This window comes from Sminthopsis crassicaudata, chromosome 4 (genome assembly GCF_048593235.1).
Source record: "Sminthopsis crassicaudata isolate SCR6 chromosome 4, ASM4859323v1, whole genome shotgun sequence".
Lineage (NCBI taxonomy): Eukaryota > Metazoa > Chordata > Mammalia > Dasyuromorphia > Dasyuridae > Sminthopsis > Sminthopsis crassicaudata.
In genome coordinates this window covers 197,852,358-197,873,902 of record NC_133620.1, presented here as the reverse complement: position 1 = coordinate 197,873,902, position 21,545 = coordinate 197,852,358, and the positions used below count along the sequence as shown (strand labels likewise).

Sequence of the window (21,545 nt, the reverse complement as noted above, 5' to 3'; positions counted from 1 at the left end):
CTCCAGGGCTTCCAGGGCCTTGTTTCCATGGTAACGACAGAGGTCAATAGCTGAAGTCACACCTTTGCCAGCCAGGATTGCTTCTTGCAACTGTTGGGAAACATATGCATAATAAAAATCAGTTCTGAAGATACCCAGTAAGCGCCAAGATTATAAACACCTAAGGGGTGAAAATGGATTATGGATTCAATATTTCTCTTACCTTCTTTCCAGGTAAAGAAAGTAACATGGCAAACGGTCCAAAGGACCAGGGACCTTAAGGCTGCCGGAGCCCGTGTCCCCCACCCCGCAGAACAATGAGCCCCAATCACAGTAATTACGCCACCTCCCCGTAACTGAACCGCTCCACTCTAGAGCATGAATGTAATGCAGGTAGAGGGCACTTAAATATCTGGCATTTTGCATTCAGCAGCCTGGTATTTTTATGGGCAGAATGCTTCACTGACATAGTAGTTAATCACTTATTTTCTTTTACACCATATGTCGGTACACTTGTCCAAATGAAATTTTAAAACAGATACAGAGTGTGGCATCCGAACGCTGTAACTCAGACCTCTGAGACTTAGCTTTGTCTAAGGTAAGGTAGCAGAAGTGGTGAGGAGTCCGAGGAGCTGATGTGACGCGGAGTTGCTGTGTAACTGTGAACCTAACCCGCTCCGAATCAATTAAATGGGAATAATGACTAGCTTTCCTACCTCAAAGGCTTGTGAGGATTAAATGAGACAATGTATGTAACGCGATTCATAACTGAGAAGTACAATGTACTAGACTGCTACTCCTATTTTGAAGCAACAGCTCAGTATGTAAGCCCCTCCCCCAACAAACAAACAAAACTCCTTATCATCGGAGAATTTGACATTCTAAATCCTAGGGGACACTTTCAGAAATGGCCGCCCTGCCCCATGTTAAAGCATAAATAAGCATATGTCTGGGGTTTCAGTTCTGAGTAACTCTTGATGATTAGTCTTCCACTCATTCCATAAGTATTTATTAAGTACCACTATGTTCCAGGCACCACAATAGGGTTGGAACAAAGACAAAAAAGGAACTGTCCCTATACTGAAGGAACTCATATTCTACTGGGAGTAGAGGAACAACAGGAACATAGAGACATAAGCACAAAACAATTTACTGGAGGCCCAGTGCAGGAGGAAGTGTCAGAGAAAGCTAAGGATTCTTCTGAGTAGAGAGATAAGGAGGGAATTGTCTTCCAGGTATTTAGAAATGTGAGTCTGAAGGGAGGGCTGGGTAAGTGAACTGAGAATCATTAGCATAGAGATGATGGAGATGAGGAGATCATCAACTGATATTATATATTGGGAGATGAGAAGAGGGGTGGGCAGCTGAAGATGTGCATCTAGAAATGAAGGGCTCTAAATGCTAAAAGCAGTATGCACTCTATCTTAGAGTAAGTGGGAGCCACTGCAGCTTTCTCTGCTGGAGATGGAATCTGTGCTCCAGGTGAGGAGGGAAGCAAAGGTACTGAGACAGGAATTACAGCGCAGTGAATGGTAAAAGAGAAAAACCAGTTTGGCTGGAAGGGAGCAGAGATATCCCATAGCCTGGAAAAGCAGGCTGGACTGAAGAGCCAGATCTTGAAGTCAGTCCGGTTAATAAATACTGGTCACTATTATATATCAGGCCCAGTGTTAAGTGCTGGAGGTACAAAGAAAGGCAAAAGACAGTCCCTTTTCTCAAGGAGCTCCTAGGCTAATGAGAGAGACATCCAAACAACATGCAAACAAGTTATAGAGAGGATAAACAGAAATGATTAACAGAGAGGAAGGGGACCAGGGAAGCCAGTGAAAATGCCCACAACCAGGAGATGGAGGCATTGTGTCACTGGACTGCACAGCCTCAGGGGTAAGCAGAGTAGAAAGGTGGGAAGGGGTCAGGTTATAGAGGTCTATGAATGGCAGATAATTTTATAAATGATCCTGGATATGAGAGGGAGTTTATTGAGTGGTGGTTTAATTGTACACTTTTATATCATTTGGTGGATGCATGGAGAATGTCTGGAAAGGGGAGAGACTCCGTAGGGAGATCAACTTTATTAAACTATTAAGGTTAATAAGACTTTAAGATATTAAAGTTACTGCAATAGTCTATTCATGAAGGCCTGTACAAGGGTATTAGTGTCAGAGGAGAGAGGGGGTCATATGTAAGATAAGTTATAAAAGTAAAATCAATAAGCCCTGGCAACAGATTGAATATGGGAAATGACAGAGTGAGGAGTTGAGGAATGCACCTATATTATTAGTCTGGGATGCTGGAAGGATGATCTTGCCCTTGACAATAAAATGAAGTTTAGAAGAGGGGAGGATTTGAAGGAAAATATGAAGAATTCCGTTTTGGACAGGATTAATTTAAAATGTCTTGATGAGCAGGCTGATTTCAGAAAAGCATTATGAAGTGATGCTGAGTGGGTGAGCAGAACCAAGAGAACATTGTATATTGTAGCAGTAATATTATGTGATGATCAAGTATGACAGACTTAGCTCTTCTCAGCAATACGCAATAATCCAAGACAACTCCAATAGACTTGGGATGGGAAATGCCATCTGCATCCAGAAAGAGAACTATGGAGATTTAAATGAGGACACTATTTTTATCTTTTTTTCTTTTGTTTTATTTGCTTTTTCTTTCTCATGATATTTTTCCCTCTGAATCTGATTTTTTTTTTTTACAACATGACAAATATGAAAAGACATTTTAAATGACTGTACATGTATAATGTACAACAGAGTGCTTCCTGTCTTGAGGAGAGAGGAGGGAAGAAAGGGGAAAAAAGTCTTTACATGTAATTGGAAACAAAATACCATTGAGGAAAAAAAAAGGTATTCAAGACATAGTTCAAGATGTGAGTCTGGACGTAAAGAGAGAAGATAGAACTGAGTAAGTGATCTGAGAATCATCAGCACAGAGATGATAATTGAATTCTTTGGAGATGATGAGATCACCAAATGAAATAATATTTTTTCAATATATCATCCATTCAATATCAAAATATCATTCAATATATCTCCTCTCTTGGGAGAGGAGAAGGGTGGGCAGTTGGAGATGTGAGACTAGAAATGAAGGATTTTAAATGCCAAGCAGAAGTTTGCATTTTATCTTAGAAGTAAGTGGGAGCCACTGAAGCTTTCTCAGTTGGAAACTAAATCTGTGCTTTAGGAATATAATTTTGGTAGCAGTATGGAATACAGATTAGAAAGGTGAGAGCCTGGAACCTAAGGAGAACAATTTAGAGGCTTAACAGTTTAGAGGCAAAAGCTTACATTATCATGGTGACAATATGAACAGAGAGAAAGGGGCATATGGGAAAACTGTAGGAGAGGTAGAATTGGCAAAACTTTGGGACTGACTGGATATAGAGGTGGCGGTGAGATAGAATGGATATTTGGGAATAATTTCCATTTTCCAAGCCTAGATGACTGGAAGGATAATGATTCACAGAAACAGGGAAGTCAGGATAATGAGAATCAGGAGGGAAGGTTAATAAGTTTTGGAGATGGAGGAGAAACACAGAGCTCAAATGAAGTATTGGGAGCTGAGAGGCTTGTCAAGATGTAGAGAAAAAAAAGGAGAAAGCCAGGGCAGATCTTTGGGCTATGTCCATAATTTGAAGACAAGACCAACAATTTGATCCAAGAAAGGGCTCTGTCATGAAAACCCATGGGGGAAAATACTCTAGAGGAAAAAAGGTGACTTACAATACTAAATGGTGTAGAGTTCAGAAAGGTGAGGTTGGAGATGCTATCAGATTTAGTAATTAAGAGATCATTGGTTATTTTGTAGAGAGCAGTTTCAATTGAGTGATCAGATTGGAAGTGAAATTGCAAAAGTTTTGGGAGTGAGGGGAAAGGAAGCATTTATGCCTGTATTTCATATGAATCAAATAAAACTATAGTTTAATGATTATCTCCCTGCCTCACAGAATTATCAGCTTCATTATTCAATATTCAACATATATTAAGCATCTGCTATTTGTTAGGTGCAGGGGGGAGCCAAAAGTAGAATTAGAAGAGATTTTAGCTTCAATAAATTTACAGTGTAATTGGAGAGAACGATATATACAAATAATTATGCTATACACAGAATGAGTTAAGAACAGAACAGAAATAAAGACAAAGTGTTATGAAAAAAATTAAGTTATGTGAGACTTACATAAATTTGGTAAATTTATGAAGTGAAGTCCTTTTTATGTTTTGTTTCCTCTCCCCCATTAAAATGTAAGCTCTTTAAAGTATAGGGAATGTGTTTTTTTTTCTTTTTTTCTTGCACAGTATTTGCATTGTGCTATATTTATTGTCTAGTCATTTTCAGTTATGTCTGATTCTTCATGACCCCATTTGGGTTTTTCTTGGTAAAGATATTATGATGGTTTGCCATTTCCCTCTCCACCTCATTTTACACATAAAGCAACTGAGGCAAACAGGATGAAGTGACTTGCCCAGGGTCACACAGCTAGTAAGTATCTGAGGTCATATTTGAATTCAGAAAGATGAGTCTTCCTGACTCCAGGCTTGGGGCACTTTATCCATTGCACCACCTAGTTGCCCACCCTGAACTAAAGATACAAATAGAAAAAATAGCCTTTGCTGTCAAGGAGCTTATAACTGAATGTGGGTATCATGAAATTATGCTTTATTATGAGTGTTTGATTTGTATATCTATTTTATATATGTATGTATCTAATATATGTATATGTATTTATATATATATATATATATATATATATATATATGTACTTTATATATATATATATATATATATGTCATATAAAAATTTCTTGAGTAAAAAGAGAGTTATGAATGGAAAAGTTTAAGAAGCCCTGTCATATTATCACGGGGAAGACAACATATTTAGAAAGCTTTAGCTCCAAGTTAGATGGAAACTTCCCATGGTACTAAGGGTTACAGCCACAAAGCAAATGATAATGCCTCTTCTTCAATGTCATTTCCACTGATAAAGTCATATCAGTTTGTAATGTTGAGTTATTTGATAGTGCCAAGAATTTTAGGGGTAAGGACATTCTCTTTTGAATATTGGCTATAAAATTAATGGAAGCTGTTTCATCTGAAGGGGGTTTGCCTCCTGGGTAACGTGGAAGCCAGACAGACACACTGGAAGATATTGCCATTCTCATGGTCTTGGGCTTATGGGAGAGCTGGTCAGCATTTGGTATTGGTAATGTTGAGGAAGGTGAATCTGATGTTCACTGAAATAATTTCTTTCAGTGTTGGCTGTGGAGCTAACAATGTGGCTAGCAGTCTATAGGGTCCTGCCATAGACTAGCATTTTAGGTTCAGGTTCTGGGCTATCTCCACTGGGGTCCAAAAGGGAATTAGAAGTTGACATTATGGTAGCAGTTTGATATAACTGACACATGCCTCCCTTATGGCACTTTGTTATTTCAGCAAGATTGGTTTGCTTGGCCCACAAGTGGAAGTTGGATGTCTTGATTAGGAGTTTAAACTTTATGCAATAGGGAATGGAGTTTTTTTTAGTGGCGTGATCATGGTGCGTTATGAAAATTATATATATATAGCTATTTCTTCTACTATGAGAGTTATGGGTGAGGCACTGTGGTGATCTGGAAAATCCATATAAAATCCCTTCATACTAGAGAAGAAGTCTGAATGGTTATGGTATTAAAAGAACAGAACATGTTGCTATTACATACTACTATATATATATATTTTAAGAATTTCTGAGTTTCTAAACTTTTTCTATATCATGTTAGACTTTTGCATCTATGACTTCTGCAAAACTCCCTCAGAATTCCCTTTTAATTTCTTGTGCTGACTCTTGTTATATTGAAACTGTGATAGGGAAAGTTGTGGAGTAGAAGAGATAATTTTATAGGAACAGAAAGAATAGATTTAAATGGACACAGACTTTCAGGGAAAATGACTAGATAGCAGATACAATAATCTAAATTATGTTACAGGGCCTGAATTAGAGTGGATTACAAAGGTGGGATTGATCTCATTAGTACTGTAGGTTAAGAATTGATAGAATAAAGGTAGAAGCTTTGTGATTATACACAAATGTTATCAAAAGATCCTGTGGAACAAGTTGGGGAGTAAGCCCAGAATGAGCTGCCACTGCCCACTATTTCCCCAGTTGTAACCTAGTCCGTTGTTACAACCAATGCTTTTTCAAAGTTAAGATTCTTACAGTAAGATTATAAGTTCTCAAGAGAAGTGGGTGTGCTAACTGGTGAGATATACCCCAAATGCAGAAGTAGAAGTAGTGGATAAATGTTGCAAAGAAGCAATTTCCTGAATCTAAGGAAATAATCCCTAACAGTTAAGGCTGCTCAGATGTGGGGTAAGTTGTTTAGAGAATAGTAAGTCTCCCCTCACTGACTCTTAGTGGGGATGTGGCAAAGGGGATCTGTGGTGTTCAGCTCTTGTAAAGGGCTAGAACTGAGCAATGCACTTGGATAATGAAGCACGTGAGACTAATTGCCAATTGGATGGTTCCATATTAACTTGTTTGAAGGTTGACCCTCCCCAGCTGTTCTGTGCTGACTTGATTGGTGAGACAAAGAGGGGGAAGTGACTTGTGTGGGAGGAGTAGGAGGAGGAGAAACTTGGGTGGTGGAACTCACGCGCTCTGGCACTCATGACCTGGCGTTGGAGGGTGACCGGTAAAAGATCAAGAATAAAGACGTTTAGTGATCCTGGCTCTGGCTGATTTCTGGGAAGATAGATTTCCAGCATTTGGCACCCAACGTGGGGCGCCATTTGTAGCATGCACTCCTTGCAGTTACTATTACCAGTCTGTCCTAGGCCCACCAGAGTACCTTTGACCATTGACCTTTGCAGTGTCAACTCTACCCGGCTCGCCTCCTCTGAGGCCTTCAAAGGTCTCTGGCCACGATCTCTTGAATCTATAGCTTAATAACCAGTAGCGCACTCAAGAACAGCCACGTGTAATCTTAAAAGCCTTTATTATACCTACTCACATAATGCCCTGACTGATGCCCTGACTTGTTGGTTCCCGAGTGAACACCTGGTGAGAAGACCCATGTGTTCACTACCAAAATCCTTACCTCTTTAGGCTACCCATCTCGGCTTGGCCACCCAGGCTAGGGAGCCAGGGTAAAGATCGCCAGGTTAAAGAGAGCGCCTGCTGCCTGCTGCCTGCAGTGGGCTTATAAAGGGCCTGTGAGGTCACACACACAGCCAATCAGCGAGAGAGTCACCCATTACGAAGCTATCTCAGTATGGCCAAGATCCCACCTACAGGGCAGTCCTAATATCCACAGAGATTTCTTCCGGGGCCTCAATCTCCCATTGCACCGTGTCTGTCCATTTAAAGGGCCCTTACAAGCTCTCACTTAGATTAAAGATTGTCTTTGAGGTTTCCTTCTGGTTCTGAAAGTCGGATGATTTTGTGACACTGATTTTGGAAAATACTATTTCAGCAGGATGAAGGGGGTAAGGGACTGTGGAGGGTGTGGGTGATGGGAAAGAGTAACAATGAACACACTGAACACCCTTTCTAGAACTCTGACAGTAAAGATGAGGGTATAGCTCAAAGCAGAATAGCAGGCTTGAAAGGATGTTGTTCAATGAGGTGATTCAGAAGTCCAAATGGTCTTGTGATGAAGAGAGCCATCTTCACCCAGAGAGAGGACAGTGAGAACTAAGTGGATCATAACATAGTATTTTCACTCTTTTTGTTATTGTTTACTTGCATTTTGCTTTCTTTTTCATTTTTTTCCTTTTTGATCTGATTTTTCTTGTGCATCATGATATTTGTAGAAATATGCATAGAGGAATTATACATGTTTAACACATGTTGGATCACTTACTGACTGGAGAAAAAGGTGGGAAGAAGGGAGGGAAAAAATTAGAACATAGGGTTTTGTAGGGGGTGAATGTCAAAAATTATCCACGTATATATTTAGGAAATAAAAAGCTTCAATGAAAAAACAAAACAAAACAAAAAAAAGAATGTTGTTTAGGTGACCTGAGAATATTTGTAGATGGTGGGGAAGAAGCCAGTAGTGAGAAAACTATTGATTATGCAAGAGGAAGGAACTTTATAATTAAGCAGGGTATGGAAAGAAACAGGAGGGAGCAATCTAGGACTTAATTTTTACAAGGAAGAAAGCCACTTCTTTCTCTGTGACTAAAAGGAAAGAAGAGAGGAAAGAATAGGCCATAGATAAGATGTAGAGAGTAGAAGGAGGAAGTTAACAAGGGATTGCCAGTTTTTCTTTATTTAAAGGAGTAGGCAAGATAAGCAGGCAGAGAGTAGTGGATTAAGCACGTGGTTGAGAAGTGAAGAGAGAAGATGACAACAACAATAAACAAGGGTTTACTATTTGCCAGCACTGGTCTAAGAGCTTTACAAATATTATCTCATTTGATCCTCACAACAATCCTGAGAGTCAGTTACTAACTATGATGATCCCCATTTAATAGTTGAGGAAAATGAGGAAACAAGTTAAAGGACTTGGTCAGGGTCACATAGCTAGCAGGTATCTGAAGCCAGGTATGAGCTTCATCTTCCTGATTCCAGGTCTGAGACTCTTCTTACTGAGCCATTAGCAGTCTTTTATAAAACAGCTCAGCTAGCATAAATTAATTTATAGTCATGTATAACAAATAGTTCATGTAAATTAACTATGGACTAAAACACTTTTCTTTGGGGGAAAAAAAAAGAAAATTGGTTTGACAAATTGTCAAAAACCCTGCAGGACCAGTGCCAGAGGATTGCAGAATTACAGTTTTAGGACAAAATGTGAGCTTTAAAATCACTTAGTCCAATTCCTTCATTTAGCAGATAATGATGAAAATGAGTCTTGGGTTAAGTACTTTGCCTAAGGGTCATATAAATAGAAAATGTTAAATCTAGGATTAGAAGCCAATTCACTTGTTCCCAAAACATTTCTTTTTCTACTATACCAAGTTTTTTAACCTTTATATTCTTTCTATTAAGAATCTTCTACCATCTGAGCACTATGCTAGGTAGCAGTCTGGCTGAGGGGATTAAAACTGTAATTTGGAGTAAGGATGACCTGGGTTCAAATTCCATCTCAGTCATTGGCTAACTATGTGACCCTGGGTAAATCACTGACATCTATCAGGCTCAGTTTTCCATTGGTAAAATTTAGATTAAAATAGCATCTACTTCATAAGACTGTGAAGATCAAATAAAATCAAATGAAAAAAAATTTTTTTTGTTAAACATGTATAATTCTTTTATATACATTTCCACAATTATCATGCTTTACAAGAAAAATCAGATCCAAAAAAGAAAAAAAAAAGAAAGGAAAAAAAAGAAAAAGCAAGCAAACAACAACAAAAAGTGAAAATACTATGTTGTGATCCACATTTAGCTCCTATAATCCTCTTTCAGGATGGACATAGCCCACCGGATTGATGAGTATTAAATGATGAGTAGTAAATGATGAGTAGTAAATTGTGGTCTAAACCGAGATGGTTCTGTTCTTTTTCTCTCTCTCCTTCCTTCCCCAAAGTAACCAATGGCGAGTTCGGCAGCAAAGGAATTTGCTACTTAATGCTGTATGGAAACATAGTCTTTATTGATTAGAATGGAAACACCGGCGAGCCAGTGGGCAAAATGGCTGCATGGTACAAGGCCATTTGCAAAGAGAAGATTCCCGTCCTCTCTTTTATGCAGTGATGTTGGGAGGTTCCTGAGAGTGATGTAAATTAAGATAAGGACTCTCTTGTTATCTTTTGAGTAGAGACAGAAGTCTCTTCCCAAAAGGAATTTCCTGATGCCATTTGGTCTATCTGAGCAGATTAGAATGGGGGCTGTAAAACCCTGGCCATCTCAGATAGCCCAAACTAGTTTGACCAGATCTTGTATCAAAGATCCAAGTCCCAAAGGAAGTTGGAGATCAAACAAAGAATACCAAAGGGGCTACCGCCCTCAACAGGATGATTGGAATTGGCCTGAATCACCTTGTTGTTGAAAAGAGCTGCATCCATCACAGGTACATCATCACATAATCTTGCTGTTGCTGTGTATAATGTTCTCCTGGTTCTACTCATTTCAGTCAGCATCAGTTCCTATAAGTTTCTCTAGGCCTCTCTGAAATCATCCTGTTTGCCATTCTCCAATTGATGGGCACCCACTCAGTTTATAATTCTTTGCCACTACAAAAAATGTTACTATATTTTTGCACGTGTGCATCCTTTCCCCTCCTTTAAGATTTCTTTGTGATGTAGCACCAATAGAGACACTACTGAATCAAAGGGTATGCACAGTTTGATAGCTCTTTGGACATAATTCCAAATTGCCCTCCAGAATGGTTGGATCAGTTCACAAACTCCAATGATGTATTAGTGTCCCAGGTTTCCCACATGAGCTCCAATATTCATCATTATCTTTTCCTGTTATCTTAGCCAATCTGAGTGGTATGTTGTCTTAATTTGCATTTCTTTGGTCAATAGAGATTTAGAGTAAATTTCAAACATTAATGGTTTTAATTTCTTCATCTGAAAATTGTGGGCTCATATCCTTTGAAAATGAGAAAGTTTTCTGTGTTTTGCAAAACTTTGAAGCACTACGAAAATGAAGGTCATTATTACCACTGCAAATAATAATAAGTGGAGGAAATAGTTCCTCACTAGAAAGAAGCTCATTCTTCTCTTGGTAGCACTTTGGATTTCCTCCATAAAGCATTTCCCTCATCCCTTCATCTCCTCAATTCATTTCTCTGGGCTCCCATTGTTTCTTCTTCCTTTTTAGAAGATAAGTCCTGTGATGAAAAGGCCTATCTCCCTCCCCCTCTCCCTCCTCCCCCTTCCTCTCTCTCCCCCCTCTCCCTCTCTATCTTATTTTTGTTCTACCAGTGCTTAACACAATGCTTGGGGCATAGTGAGTACTTAATGAGTACCTATTAATCAATTAGAGGAGATCAAAGATAAACAGGACAAGGTACTTCTTCTCATGTAGTTTCTAGAGTGGTTGTCAGCAAAGAACTTGGTAAACTTTATAATTTAAATCAGGGGTTCTCAAACTACAGCCCACGGGCCAAATGTGTCCCACTGAGGACATGTATGCTGCCTGCAGGGTTATGGCAAATGGGCTGAGGGGTGGAGACAGAGTGTGAGGTTTTATTTTTACTATAGTCCGGCCCTCCAACAATTTGAGGGACAGTGAACTGGTTCCTATTTAAAAAGTCTGAGGACCACTGGTTTAGAACTTAAAATGTAATAAAAAAAATAAAAAACATTTTCTAGACCTCAAAAGTTACTATCCACAATTTTTCCTAGTAGGCTAACCTGTATTCAAAGATATTAATTTTAATTAAAACAATAGCCTCTACTAATGGCTTGATATATGCATCCCTCTCTTCAAGACAAGTTTAAAGGTACCTAGAACTTTTTTGAGGTTAAAGTGGTAAAGAGGGATGACTTCAGCTTTTATTTGCCTTAAATTTAGCTCATTTAACTTGTGGCATTTCCATGAAAAAGGCCATCCACATATTTCTGCATTTGAAAAAGTTCAATGCTTGAAAAACCCCCCTCCCCAAAATGGAAATTAGGGAGCAAATTCTATTCCACATGCTAGTTAATACTAGAAAAAACAGGACATCTGAATCCAAATCAACTTACACAAAGCTATGAAAAATACATTTTTGTTCATTTTTTCAGTTTTTTTCAGACTCTGTGATCCCATTTAGAGTTTTCTTGGTTAAGATACTGGAATGGTTTGACTTTTCTTCTTCAGTTCACTTTACAGATGAGGAAACCAAAGCAAACAGGGCTCAGTGACTTGCCCAGGGTCTCACAATTAGTAAGTATCTGAGGATAGATTTGAACTTATGAAGATGAAAAAAATATATAGAGAGAGGCACAGATATAACAATCAACTAGATCATGGATCTAAATGTACTAGGCACTGTCATTTTATGTAATATTCTCAGATCACATTAAAATTAATATTTCCAATCAATACTGCATATATGACATTTTAAGGTTAATAAAATTATAAATCCATCTTTGTTAATAACTTCCCAATTTCTATTGGGAAATATTTTATTTATTTCAAGTATTTCACCAACCTTCCAGTTCCAGAAGATTACAACTTCAGTCATCCTGAACTTTTCATTCTAAGTTACCCTCTCAAGTCCAATCAGGTGCTAATTTTTGGTGATTTTCATTTCCATCTTATTCTTTCTATGAACTTAGTTTTGTTTGATCTTTGCAATGGTCTCCTAATTGGTTTCCCTGTTTCTGGCATCTCTCTTCTCCAATCCATTTACCACACTACTGTTATTCCTAAAGCACATATTTATTTGTTCACTTTTCTGTCCAAGAACTATTGCTTCTAACATGAAATGAAAATTCCTTTGTTGGGCAAATAACACTCTTTACAATCTATCTTTCCAGATTAAACCCACATCACTCTCCCTTCATGCACGTTGTGATACAAACTAGTCTGCTTGCTCCTCCTTATCATAGCATGTCACCCTTGCCTGGGCTGTGCCTTAAATCTGAAATGGTCTCCTCCTGATATTCAGCTCTTGGAATTTTTAGATTCTTTCAACCTTCAGTTCTGTAACTTCCACCTACACAACAACAATAATAGCTAATACTGATGTTGAACTTTAGGGTTTATGCCTTACACATCTGTTTTTATCATCACCACACTCATCACACAATGAGGTCAGTGTGATTATTTTCATTTTATAGAATGAAGAAACTGAGGCTGAAAAAGGTTAAATAATTTGTTCAAGCTTATCTAGTCAGTGTCTCAGGCAGGGCTGGAGTCTGTCAGACTATCACTAATCTATCACCTAACTGCCTCAAGATCTTGTAAATAAGCCCATTTGCCCACTCAGCATTTACTTTGCATACATTTTCTATTTATGTATCTGTGCTGGTTCTCTTTGTGGAATGCAAGCTTTTGAAGGTAGGGTCTATTTCATTTTTATTTTTTTTTTTTGGTACCCCTAGTGCTTCACATGCAGAAGGTGCTTACTAAATGCTTATTAAATAGCATTAATGTGATTTGCAAAATATTCATTCATTCAGTAAACATTTATTAAGCACCAACAATGTGCCAGACATTATGCTAAGCATTGGTATATAAAAAGATACAAAAACCAGTCCCTGGCCTTAATGAGCTGACAAGCTAAAAGGGAAGACACCATGCAAACAAATAAATACAAAGCAAGCTACACACACACAGAGAGAAATAAATTTAAAAAAATTAATAAACGCTAGGCACTGGGATTAACAAAGGTTAGGGAAAGTTTCCAGTAGGTGGGATTTTAGTTGGGGCTTAAAGGAAGCCAGGAAGGTAGTAGCATGAGTGGAGGGAGAACAATCCAGAAAATTCCTGGAGCCAAGAGATTGGGTTCATAGAACAGCCAGGAGGCCAGTATCACCAGATTAAAAGCTACATGGGGAGTAAAATGAAAGGGCTTAGAATGAATACAGAGAGACTTGGAGAGACTTACATGAACTGATGCTAAGTGAAATGAGCAGAAGTAGGAGATCATTATACACTTCAACAACGTTACTGTATGAGGATGTATTCTGATGGAAGTGGCTTCAAATGGATCATATTACAGGTGAGGAAACTGAGGATTAATAAACTTGTTCAAGGTCACTGAACTTATTAGTTAGCCTCTGAGCTAGGATTAGAACCCAAACAGTTTCCTGACTCCCAGTCCTTAGTCTGTTTTCATCCTGTTTCCTCTACTTTAACCTTATATTAACAGACACAACTCTAGCAGGGCTTTATTCTCCTAGTAAATGTTTGACTTAAGCTGTCTGTGGAAAAAGTACTAATTTGAAGTCAGATGATCTAGGTCTGTGTCAGTCTTACCTCTTAGAATTTTGGGACTATGGACAAGTTATTTCATCACTTTAGTTCTAAGTTTCCTCAACTATAAAATAAGAACGTTGGATTAGATGAGGGATTCTTAATCTGGAATTTGTAAAAAAAAATTTTTAAAAATCTTCCTAAGCTTCAATATCTGCATTTCAATATAATCAGTTTCCTTTATAACCTTATGTACTGTTTTTCTTATTCTGATGAAAAGTCTAAGATCTTCAGTAGATGGCCAAAGGAGTCCATATGCAACTTTAGAGACATCTCCACTCCAAATATTCACATGGACTATTGGTAGCTGACGGGGTACCACAGTCAGAGCTCATATTGGTCTGATCAGCCACGGTTCAGCCACAGTTGGACATGCTGTATCTTGACCTCAACATAGTAATGTCATTTTTGTCCTCTTCATTTCAAATTTGCATAACTTTCAGTCACAAAGTATTAAGATTCTGTTTTGTCTAGCAACCTCGTTCTTCATGGAAAGTATTCTTATAGTGTATGTGTTCATGTGTATGTATCCTAATGCCAACTAAATATCAGATGGATGCTGGCTAAAAAAAAAAAAAAAAAAAAAAAGACCTTTTGTCACAAAACTAAAAACTTGTAAAGGAAATAGTATTTTTAATTGCAAACAAGAAATGGTGATGAATTTATACTAGTAAAAAAGATAACATGATCTATAGTACAAAAAGGTAACATCAAAAAAGATACTTTCAATTAGGAAGGCATACACCAAGAGTTGCTTCTCCAGGCTTGTATTTTTCTATCCATATTTTTGTCTTATTCCCTATGTAATGACAAAAGGAACAGCGCCTGTGATCTTGGTTTCATTAGTCCAATGATGGAACAAACTGAGCTAATTGGCCAATGACACACATTGAAAAAACAAAGACAAAGACAAAAACAAAACCCTTCAACTTCTTATATTGCGTCAAGGGAGATCTGCAGAGACTGTCAATTTTTGCTTCATCAGAAAATCCTGATTATTGGTTTCTCTTCTACTTAATATCTTTCCAACACTGCTGCTGTTTAGTCAGTTCTCCTCACCTACAACATGACAACTGAGTTTGGGGGTCCAAAGTTCCCTATCAGGATACAGCTAGCTGAAAGTTCTAAGCATCACACATGGCCTCTCTTCTTGTTGCTTTAACCCTGAAGCTTGTTCATATCACAAGTGGCAGGCCAGTTTGAGTTTTTATTTTCCAATATAAACCCTAGGGCACAAACTTTAAAGTTAAACCCAATTAACCCACTGAGTAATGGGGGTAAGTGTAGCATCACCTGAAATAAATTACATTTGATTCCCCTGTCAAAGGATTCAATTAAGGGAATTAACTAAGGGAAAAGAGGACATAAAGTATTTAACATGAAGTACATTATTACTTAATGTTCATTAAATGCCTTCTGAATGATACGTGTCTCTGTTAACATAAATGATGGGAGCTGGTTAAAAGAAAGAGATAAGCAGGCTCAAAAGATACAAGCCAGGAACAAACAGAAGAAATTCAATTCCAATAAAACTTTCACTTTTCTTTTGTGATTTTTAAAGCGGTTTTTTCCCCTCTTTGCTTCTCTCCTTCTTCTCAGGGATGGGAAGGATGAACTAAATAGAGCAATAAACTTGGTATCAGTGCCACTCTTGGTCCTCAGCCTGCTACCCCGGACTAACTACCTCCATTGTCAGTGATGTCAGTGGGGGGTGCTATTCTTCACCCTCCTCCCCCAAACAAATATGTCCTATTTATGGGGATAACTGAGCAAGAGAGGCATAAGAAGCTTATTTGTCCAATTAAAGAGTATAGTGGAAATGGAGCGTTACTTCCTGTAGCTGACTAATCTTGGACTTACTTTATGGGTTTTGAGGTGGCACAGTGGATAAAGCACCACCCCTAGGGTCAGAAAAACTTGAATTCAAATCTGATCTCAGCATTAACTCAGACATTACTGTGACCTGGGCAAGTCACATCTGTTTGCCTCAGTTTATGCAATAGTCACATGCCACTTACTTAGGTGGCAAGTGGATAAGTGCCAGGCCTGGAGTCAGAAGATTCATCTAGGTGAATTCAAATCTGGCCTCAGACACTAGCTATGTGAGACTGGGCAAGTCACTTAACCCTGTTTTTCTCCATTTCTTCATCTGTAAGTGAGCTGGAGAAGGAAATGGCAAACCATTCTGGTATCTTTGACAGGAAAACTCCAAATGGGATCATAAAGACATGACTGAAAATGACTCAACAGCAATAATAATTAAAACTTGCACAGATGTTATGAGAATCAAATCAGTTAATAATGTAAAGAACTTAGTATGTATTACTGTTCCTGGTACATAGTAGATGTTATAAAATGTTAGAGAGCATTAGTATCATCATTATTACCATTTGATTCAGTTGTGCTCCCCTAGTCTAATACTGGGGATCTATAGAAAGTCTTTTTTTTTTTAATTTTTAAAGCTTTTTATTTTCAAAACATATGCATAGTTTTCAACATTCATCCTTGCAAAACTGTGTGTTCCAAATTTTTTTCTACCTCCATTTCCCTCACCTCCTCCTCTAGATGGCAAGTAATCCAATATGTTAAACACATTCTTCTATACATTTTTAAGGAAAGTCTTTCATCCCTGACATTAAGGAGGCTATATATTGGGATTTAGATGGATCATAGACAGATTTGTCAAGTCTGTGAGTTTTCTGCATTTCCCAGTCTTTTAAAGATATACTATATTCTTTGTCATTACAACACAACAAATATTTCTTAGGTGAAAGGAAAGTACTATGTTAAATTGGGGATGTACAGATGAATAAGACAAGTGTTGACTTTGAGGTTAAGACCTAGAGTAAGGAAGACAAGTCATATACCCAAGCTACTAGAAGACAAAACAGATCATTATGACATAAAGAGAAGAAGTACAAATAACAATATTATGAGAAATCCAAGGAGAGGAAAATGAATTAAACCTGGAAGGAGCACAGAAAGCATCAGATCTAGGCCAAAATCTGACATTCTCAGTAATGCTTAAGAGGATAAGGAACACTAGGCATGGGTGTCTATATATCAATATAGGAAAAAGAATAAAATGAATTTAAAGTCTACCACAAGGAAGTAAATATTATATCAAGTATCTCATAAATTTGGAGAGAGAGTATTCATGGTTCATATATGGTGCTGGAAAGGTATACATTGTATAATAAAAGAGATCTGTCTAATAGTAATAGAAAATAGGAAAAATAAACATTGTATGCCAGAAAGGTCTATGACTATACAAAAATTCTGAAACTGAAGGTAAAGTATGATGGGACAGCATTTGGGTGAGAATAAAGAGAAAAGAAACAAGTGACATTAGTGAGGGAATAGTACACAGGTCATATAACACATAAATTCCATATTGTTCACAAACATTTTAAAAAGGCAATGTAAAAAAGGTTTGAATAAAATACACAATATTTATCTCAATTGTATAAAGAGGAAAGACACATTTTTACCTCTTGCACATATTTTGAAAAAGCAATTGATTCAACTGTATTGAATTAGATGGCTCAGATTCTAGACATGAAGTCAAGAAGAACCGAGTTTTTCACTTGTGTTAACTTTAAGCACCTCAATATTGCTGCTCATTAGTTTCAGAAACCCTATTATCACTGACCAATAGTCAGCAATCTTTTGGGCTCAGCATCCTGGCCATATAAACTAAGGCAAGATAGCCTAAAGGAAGAAAGACATCATTTCTAACTACTTCACTCCCAAGGCCAGGTAGCCTTAAGGTTATTGCTACATCCTTTCTAGAAGCTGCACCACATCAACCTCATTTGAGATTTTTTTGGGGCAAAGAAATAAGAATGGTTGGCCTTCTCCAGCTCATTTTTTTCAGGCAAACTTTGTCACAACAAGTACCCGAGGCTGGATTTGAATTCAGGAAGATAAATCTTCCCAAGGCCAGGTCAAGCACCTTTCCACTTCATCTCCCTCTGCCCCTTCACACCCTCCTCCAGACCAGCTACCTTAGTATCATGAATGCAAAATGTAAAAAGAACTGAGGTTTGTGAAAACTGGTAAGGACAAAGAAACGTCAAGAGGAAAAACAACAAATGAAGAGAATTAGTGTTAGTGGGAATGAGATAATATTAACAGATGACAAGAAGCCACAAAACAACTTAGTTTTGTCTTCTCCAAATAGGAAACTGCTTTTCAAAATTGGCAAGAAGACAATTTTTTTTAGGAGGGAAATGAAATAATATTAGAAGAAGACCACCTAGCCACTTTTTGTGAATTTAAGACTACAGGCCTAAAATAATTATGAGGATTAGATTAAAGCATCATTGTTAGGATCACAAGATAACTTATTTAGTGTTAGAAGGGACCTTACTTCATTTATAGTCCAATCCTCTAAGTTAAAAATGAGGAAAATGAGAAGCCTGAAGATGTGGGGTTTGAATCTACATCTTCTGAATCAATTCCCTGCTTTCTCCTAGACCATCCTTAATCATCCAAAGTCTTCCAATAAAAGCTCAAAGCAAGGGCATCCTTTTCAGGTAAGGACTGAACTAGCACCACTGTTCAATGAGGTCCAGAACTCACACTGTTATTCTGTGATTCTCTCAAAGCCAACGGAAAGCTGGATGACAGAACTTTGGGGTTTTGTAGAGTAGATCCTTGGGATGGCATATACTTTCTAAGGCCTCTTCTAACTCAGAGATTCTGTGATTTTTAAGGTTAAATGACTAATAGAGAACTGAGACGGCAATCTTTTGCAAAACTATAGAGTCAGGGATGGTTGCACACATGCGTAATTCTTGCTATTGGATGGGCTAAGGCTGGGGCATGTGTGAGCGTGGGAGTTCTGAGATATAGTGGGCTAAGCTGATCGTGTCTGTATACTAAGCCCAAAACTAGTGCTCCTCTGAGTCTGGGGTCACCACGCTCCCTAATGAGCAACCAGTTAGCTCAGATGGGAAAAATGGAAGAAGTTAAAGTTCCTGTGTTGATGAACAGTGCATAGGTCTGTGGCTGCTGTGCTTCCATTTTAGGTGGGATAGGGAGACTTGAACTGCTGTACTGCCCTCACCCCCACCCCAGAAAATTAAAGATAGGCAAGAATTGGAGCAATAGATTTGATGTCAATTCCATGGAAAATTCTAGAATGGGTTGGTAACATCAATAATAGCATTTATATAGCACCCATTAAGTGCAAAGCACATTCTAAATATGATCTCATTGATCTTCATAACAACTTTTTGGTGCTATATCCCAACTTTAATGTTGAGGAAACTGAGGCAAAGTTCAGTTAAGTGACTTGCCTGAGGTTGTAGAGCTTTTAAGTATCTGAACCTATATCTGAATTCAGGAGTTTAAATCTGGCCTTAGACATTTACTAGCTCTGTGAACCTGGGCAAATCACTTAGCCCTATGTACCTCAGTTTCCCCATCTATAAAATCAACCAGAGAAGAAAACAGCAAAACAACCCACTATCTTTATCATTAAAAATCCAAATAAGGTCATGAAGAGTTGTGCATGACGAAAATACAGGTATTAAATGACCAAAATTTGAACCCACATATATTTTTTTTTGCTGAGGCAACTAGGGTTAAGTGACTTGCCCAGGGTCACACAGCTAGGAAGTATTAAGTGTCTGAGACCAGATTTGAACTCGGGTCCTCCTGAATTGAGGGTTGGTGCTCTATCCACTGCGCCACCTAGCTGCCCCTTGAACCCACATATTCTTTGAATGATAATGTGCTGTGTTACACAAATCTACAAAAACACAAAAAAAGCCACGTTCCTTAATGCACTTCTCTTTTCATTATTAAACAATGACTGAACTAGAGCAATAACATTATTAGAGAAAAGAATACACAGGAATAATACCCTGTGATGACTGTTTTACCAAGAATCTTAAGTTCAAACTGCGGTTCCTTTTTTATATAAAGGATAATAGACAAATTCCTTAGCTTAGAATTTACAGTTCTCCACAATCTGGTGCCAATCTATTGTTCTAGTCTTATTTCAGGTTGCCTCTTTATGCATTCTCTGTGTCTCAGGAAATTAGAACAGTAGTTGTTCCTGAGTCGTACACTTGTCTCTGGATATTTGTGGTTATGCCCTATTCTTGGAAAGTACCCCCTTTCACATGTTCAATTGACGGAGTCTTTCTCATCATTGAAGGATCATTTCAAATGCTACTTCCTCCATGAAGACATGCCCCATCAATCCTTTCCACCCCCAAGTTGAAAAGATTATTTCATTAAGTTTCTTTATGACAACATCACATTCTGCTCTGTTGTGTGTATCCCGGTCATTATAATGTAAACTCTTTGTGGTCTGAGATTGTGTTATTTCATCTTTGTACACTTGGAACCTAGTTAGCACAGTGACTTGCTGAGTGGTTCTTAAGTGAAAAGAACGAACTGAACATAAATAATAGGAAACTGGAATTTAATTTTGCTTATTAATATAACTGACACCAATAAATGAACATGGATTTAACAAATGCCTACTCTGTGCCAGGCACTGTGCTAAGCACTGAGGATACAAAGATAGACATGAAATAGTGCTTGACCTCAAGAAGTCTTCTAATGTGCAGAGTCACATGAACATATATGGGTATAGAGAGGGATATGGACAAAGGGGAACCAAAGTAAATTAGGATGACAATAATATCATTCAGTCACATCCAACTTTTCATGATCCTGTAGACCATAGCACAACGATACTGTCCATGAAGTTCTCCTATAGTCACTCAAGAATTCTCAGAGACAGTGTCTCCAAACACAAAATTCTTGCCCTCTGAGTGTTATATAGTTGTGCTGACATTTTTTTCCTTCCCCCTTCCTGGAGGTGACAGATCTACAGGTGCTACACATTACACACATTTTCTGAATATATTGATCTGTTGATCAATATATTGATCCTCCCTTGTCTCTCTCCTCTTTTCCCTTCTCTCTTTGCAACATGCAGGCTCCTTAGGCATCAGTCAGGAGGGGGAGCAGGGCAAAAGAGAGAGGGCTGGGGCAGTGGTAGAAATTAAGGCAAGGAAGGGATGGGGCCTGGGAGGGAAAAGAAAGGAAAGGAAGGGATGAAGTATAGGTGGATTTTGAGCTGTCTATGGTCCCCTTTTCTCTACCTCTTGAAACCCCGTGTTTCTTTCAAGATCTGGCTCCAGCATAACCTTCTACAGGAGAACTTTTCTGATTACTCTTCTCCCCTTTTCAGGGTGCTAATGTTTTACTTTTGAGTCAGGTGGCCCAGGCTTGCTCTCTGTGGAAACTCATGTAGTCTCAGAACATGCAGAGGACAAAATAGCTGCAGCATAATCCAATATTAGATAACATTTCAGGTGTCTCAAGTTTGGTCCTTGTAAAAGCTAATCTAGTTTGAGAAAACTCAGACCTCTTATCTTGGTCATGTCCATGAGAAATGAAGGTAAAGTGAGGCACATATATAAAAAGAGGTGGACCTGAAGAAGGAGAGCATTCTAGGTGCAGGTGACAAGCCAGAGCACAGGAGCTTAAATGAGAAATAAGAGTGTTGTGTGAAGGAAACAGTAAGTAGACAAATACAGTACAGAGAAGAGTAATGAGTGAGGGGCCAGATTTTGATGAGCTTTGAATGTTTAGCAGAGCTTAAATTTGATCCTTGAGGTAACAGGGAGCCACTAGAGTTTATTGAGTAGGGAAATGACAGTCAGAATTGTACTTTTGGAAAGTAGATA

At 38.2% G+C, this 21,545-nt stretch overlaps 1 protein-coding gene across 1 annotated transcript in view; it reads right to left on the bottom strand.

Moving 5' to 3' along the window:
• The window catches only part of PDSS2 (decaprenyl diphosphate synthase subunit 2), a 323,326-nt gene that overhangs the window by 10,417 nt on the left and 291,364 nt on the right, over positions 1 to 21,545 (bottom strand). Inside the window, 1 exon segment of the mRNA XM_074310163.1 lies at positions 1 to 90. Coding sequence (XP_074166264.1) covers positions 1 to 90 — 90 coding nt within the window.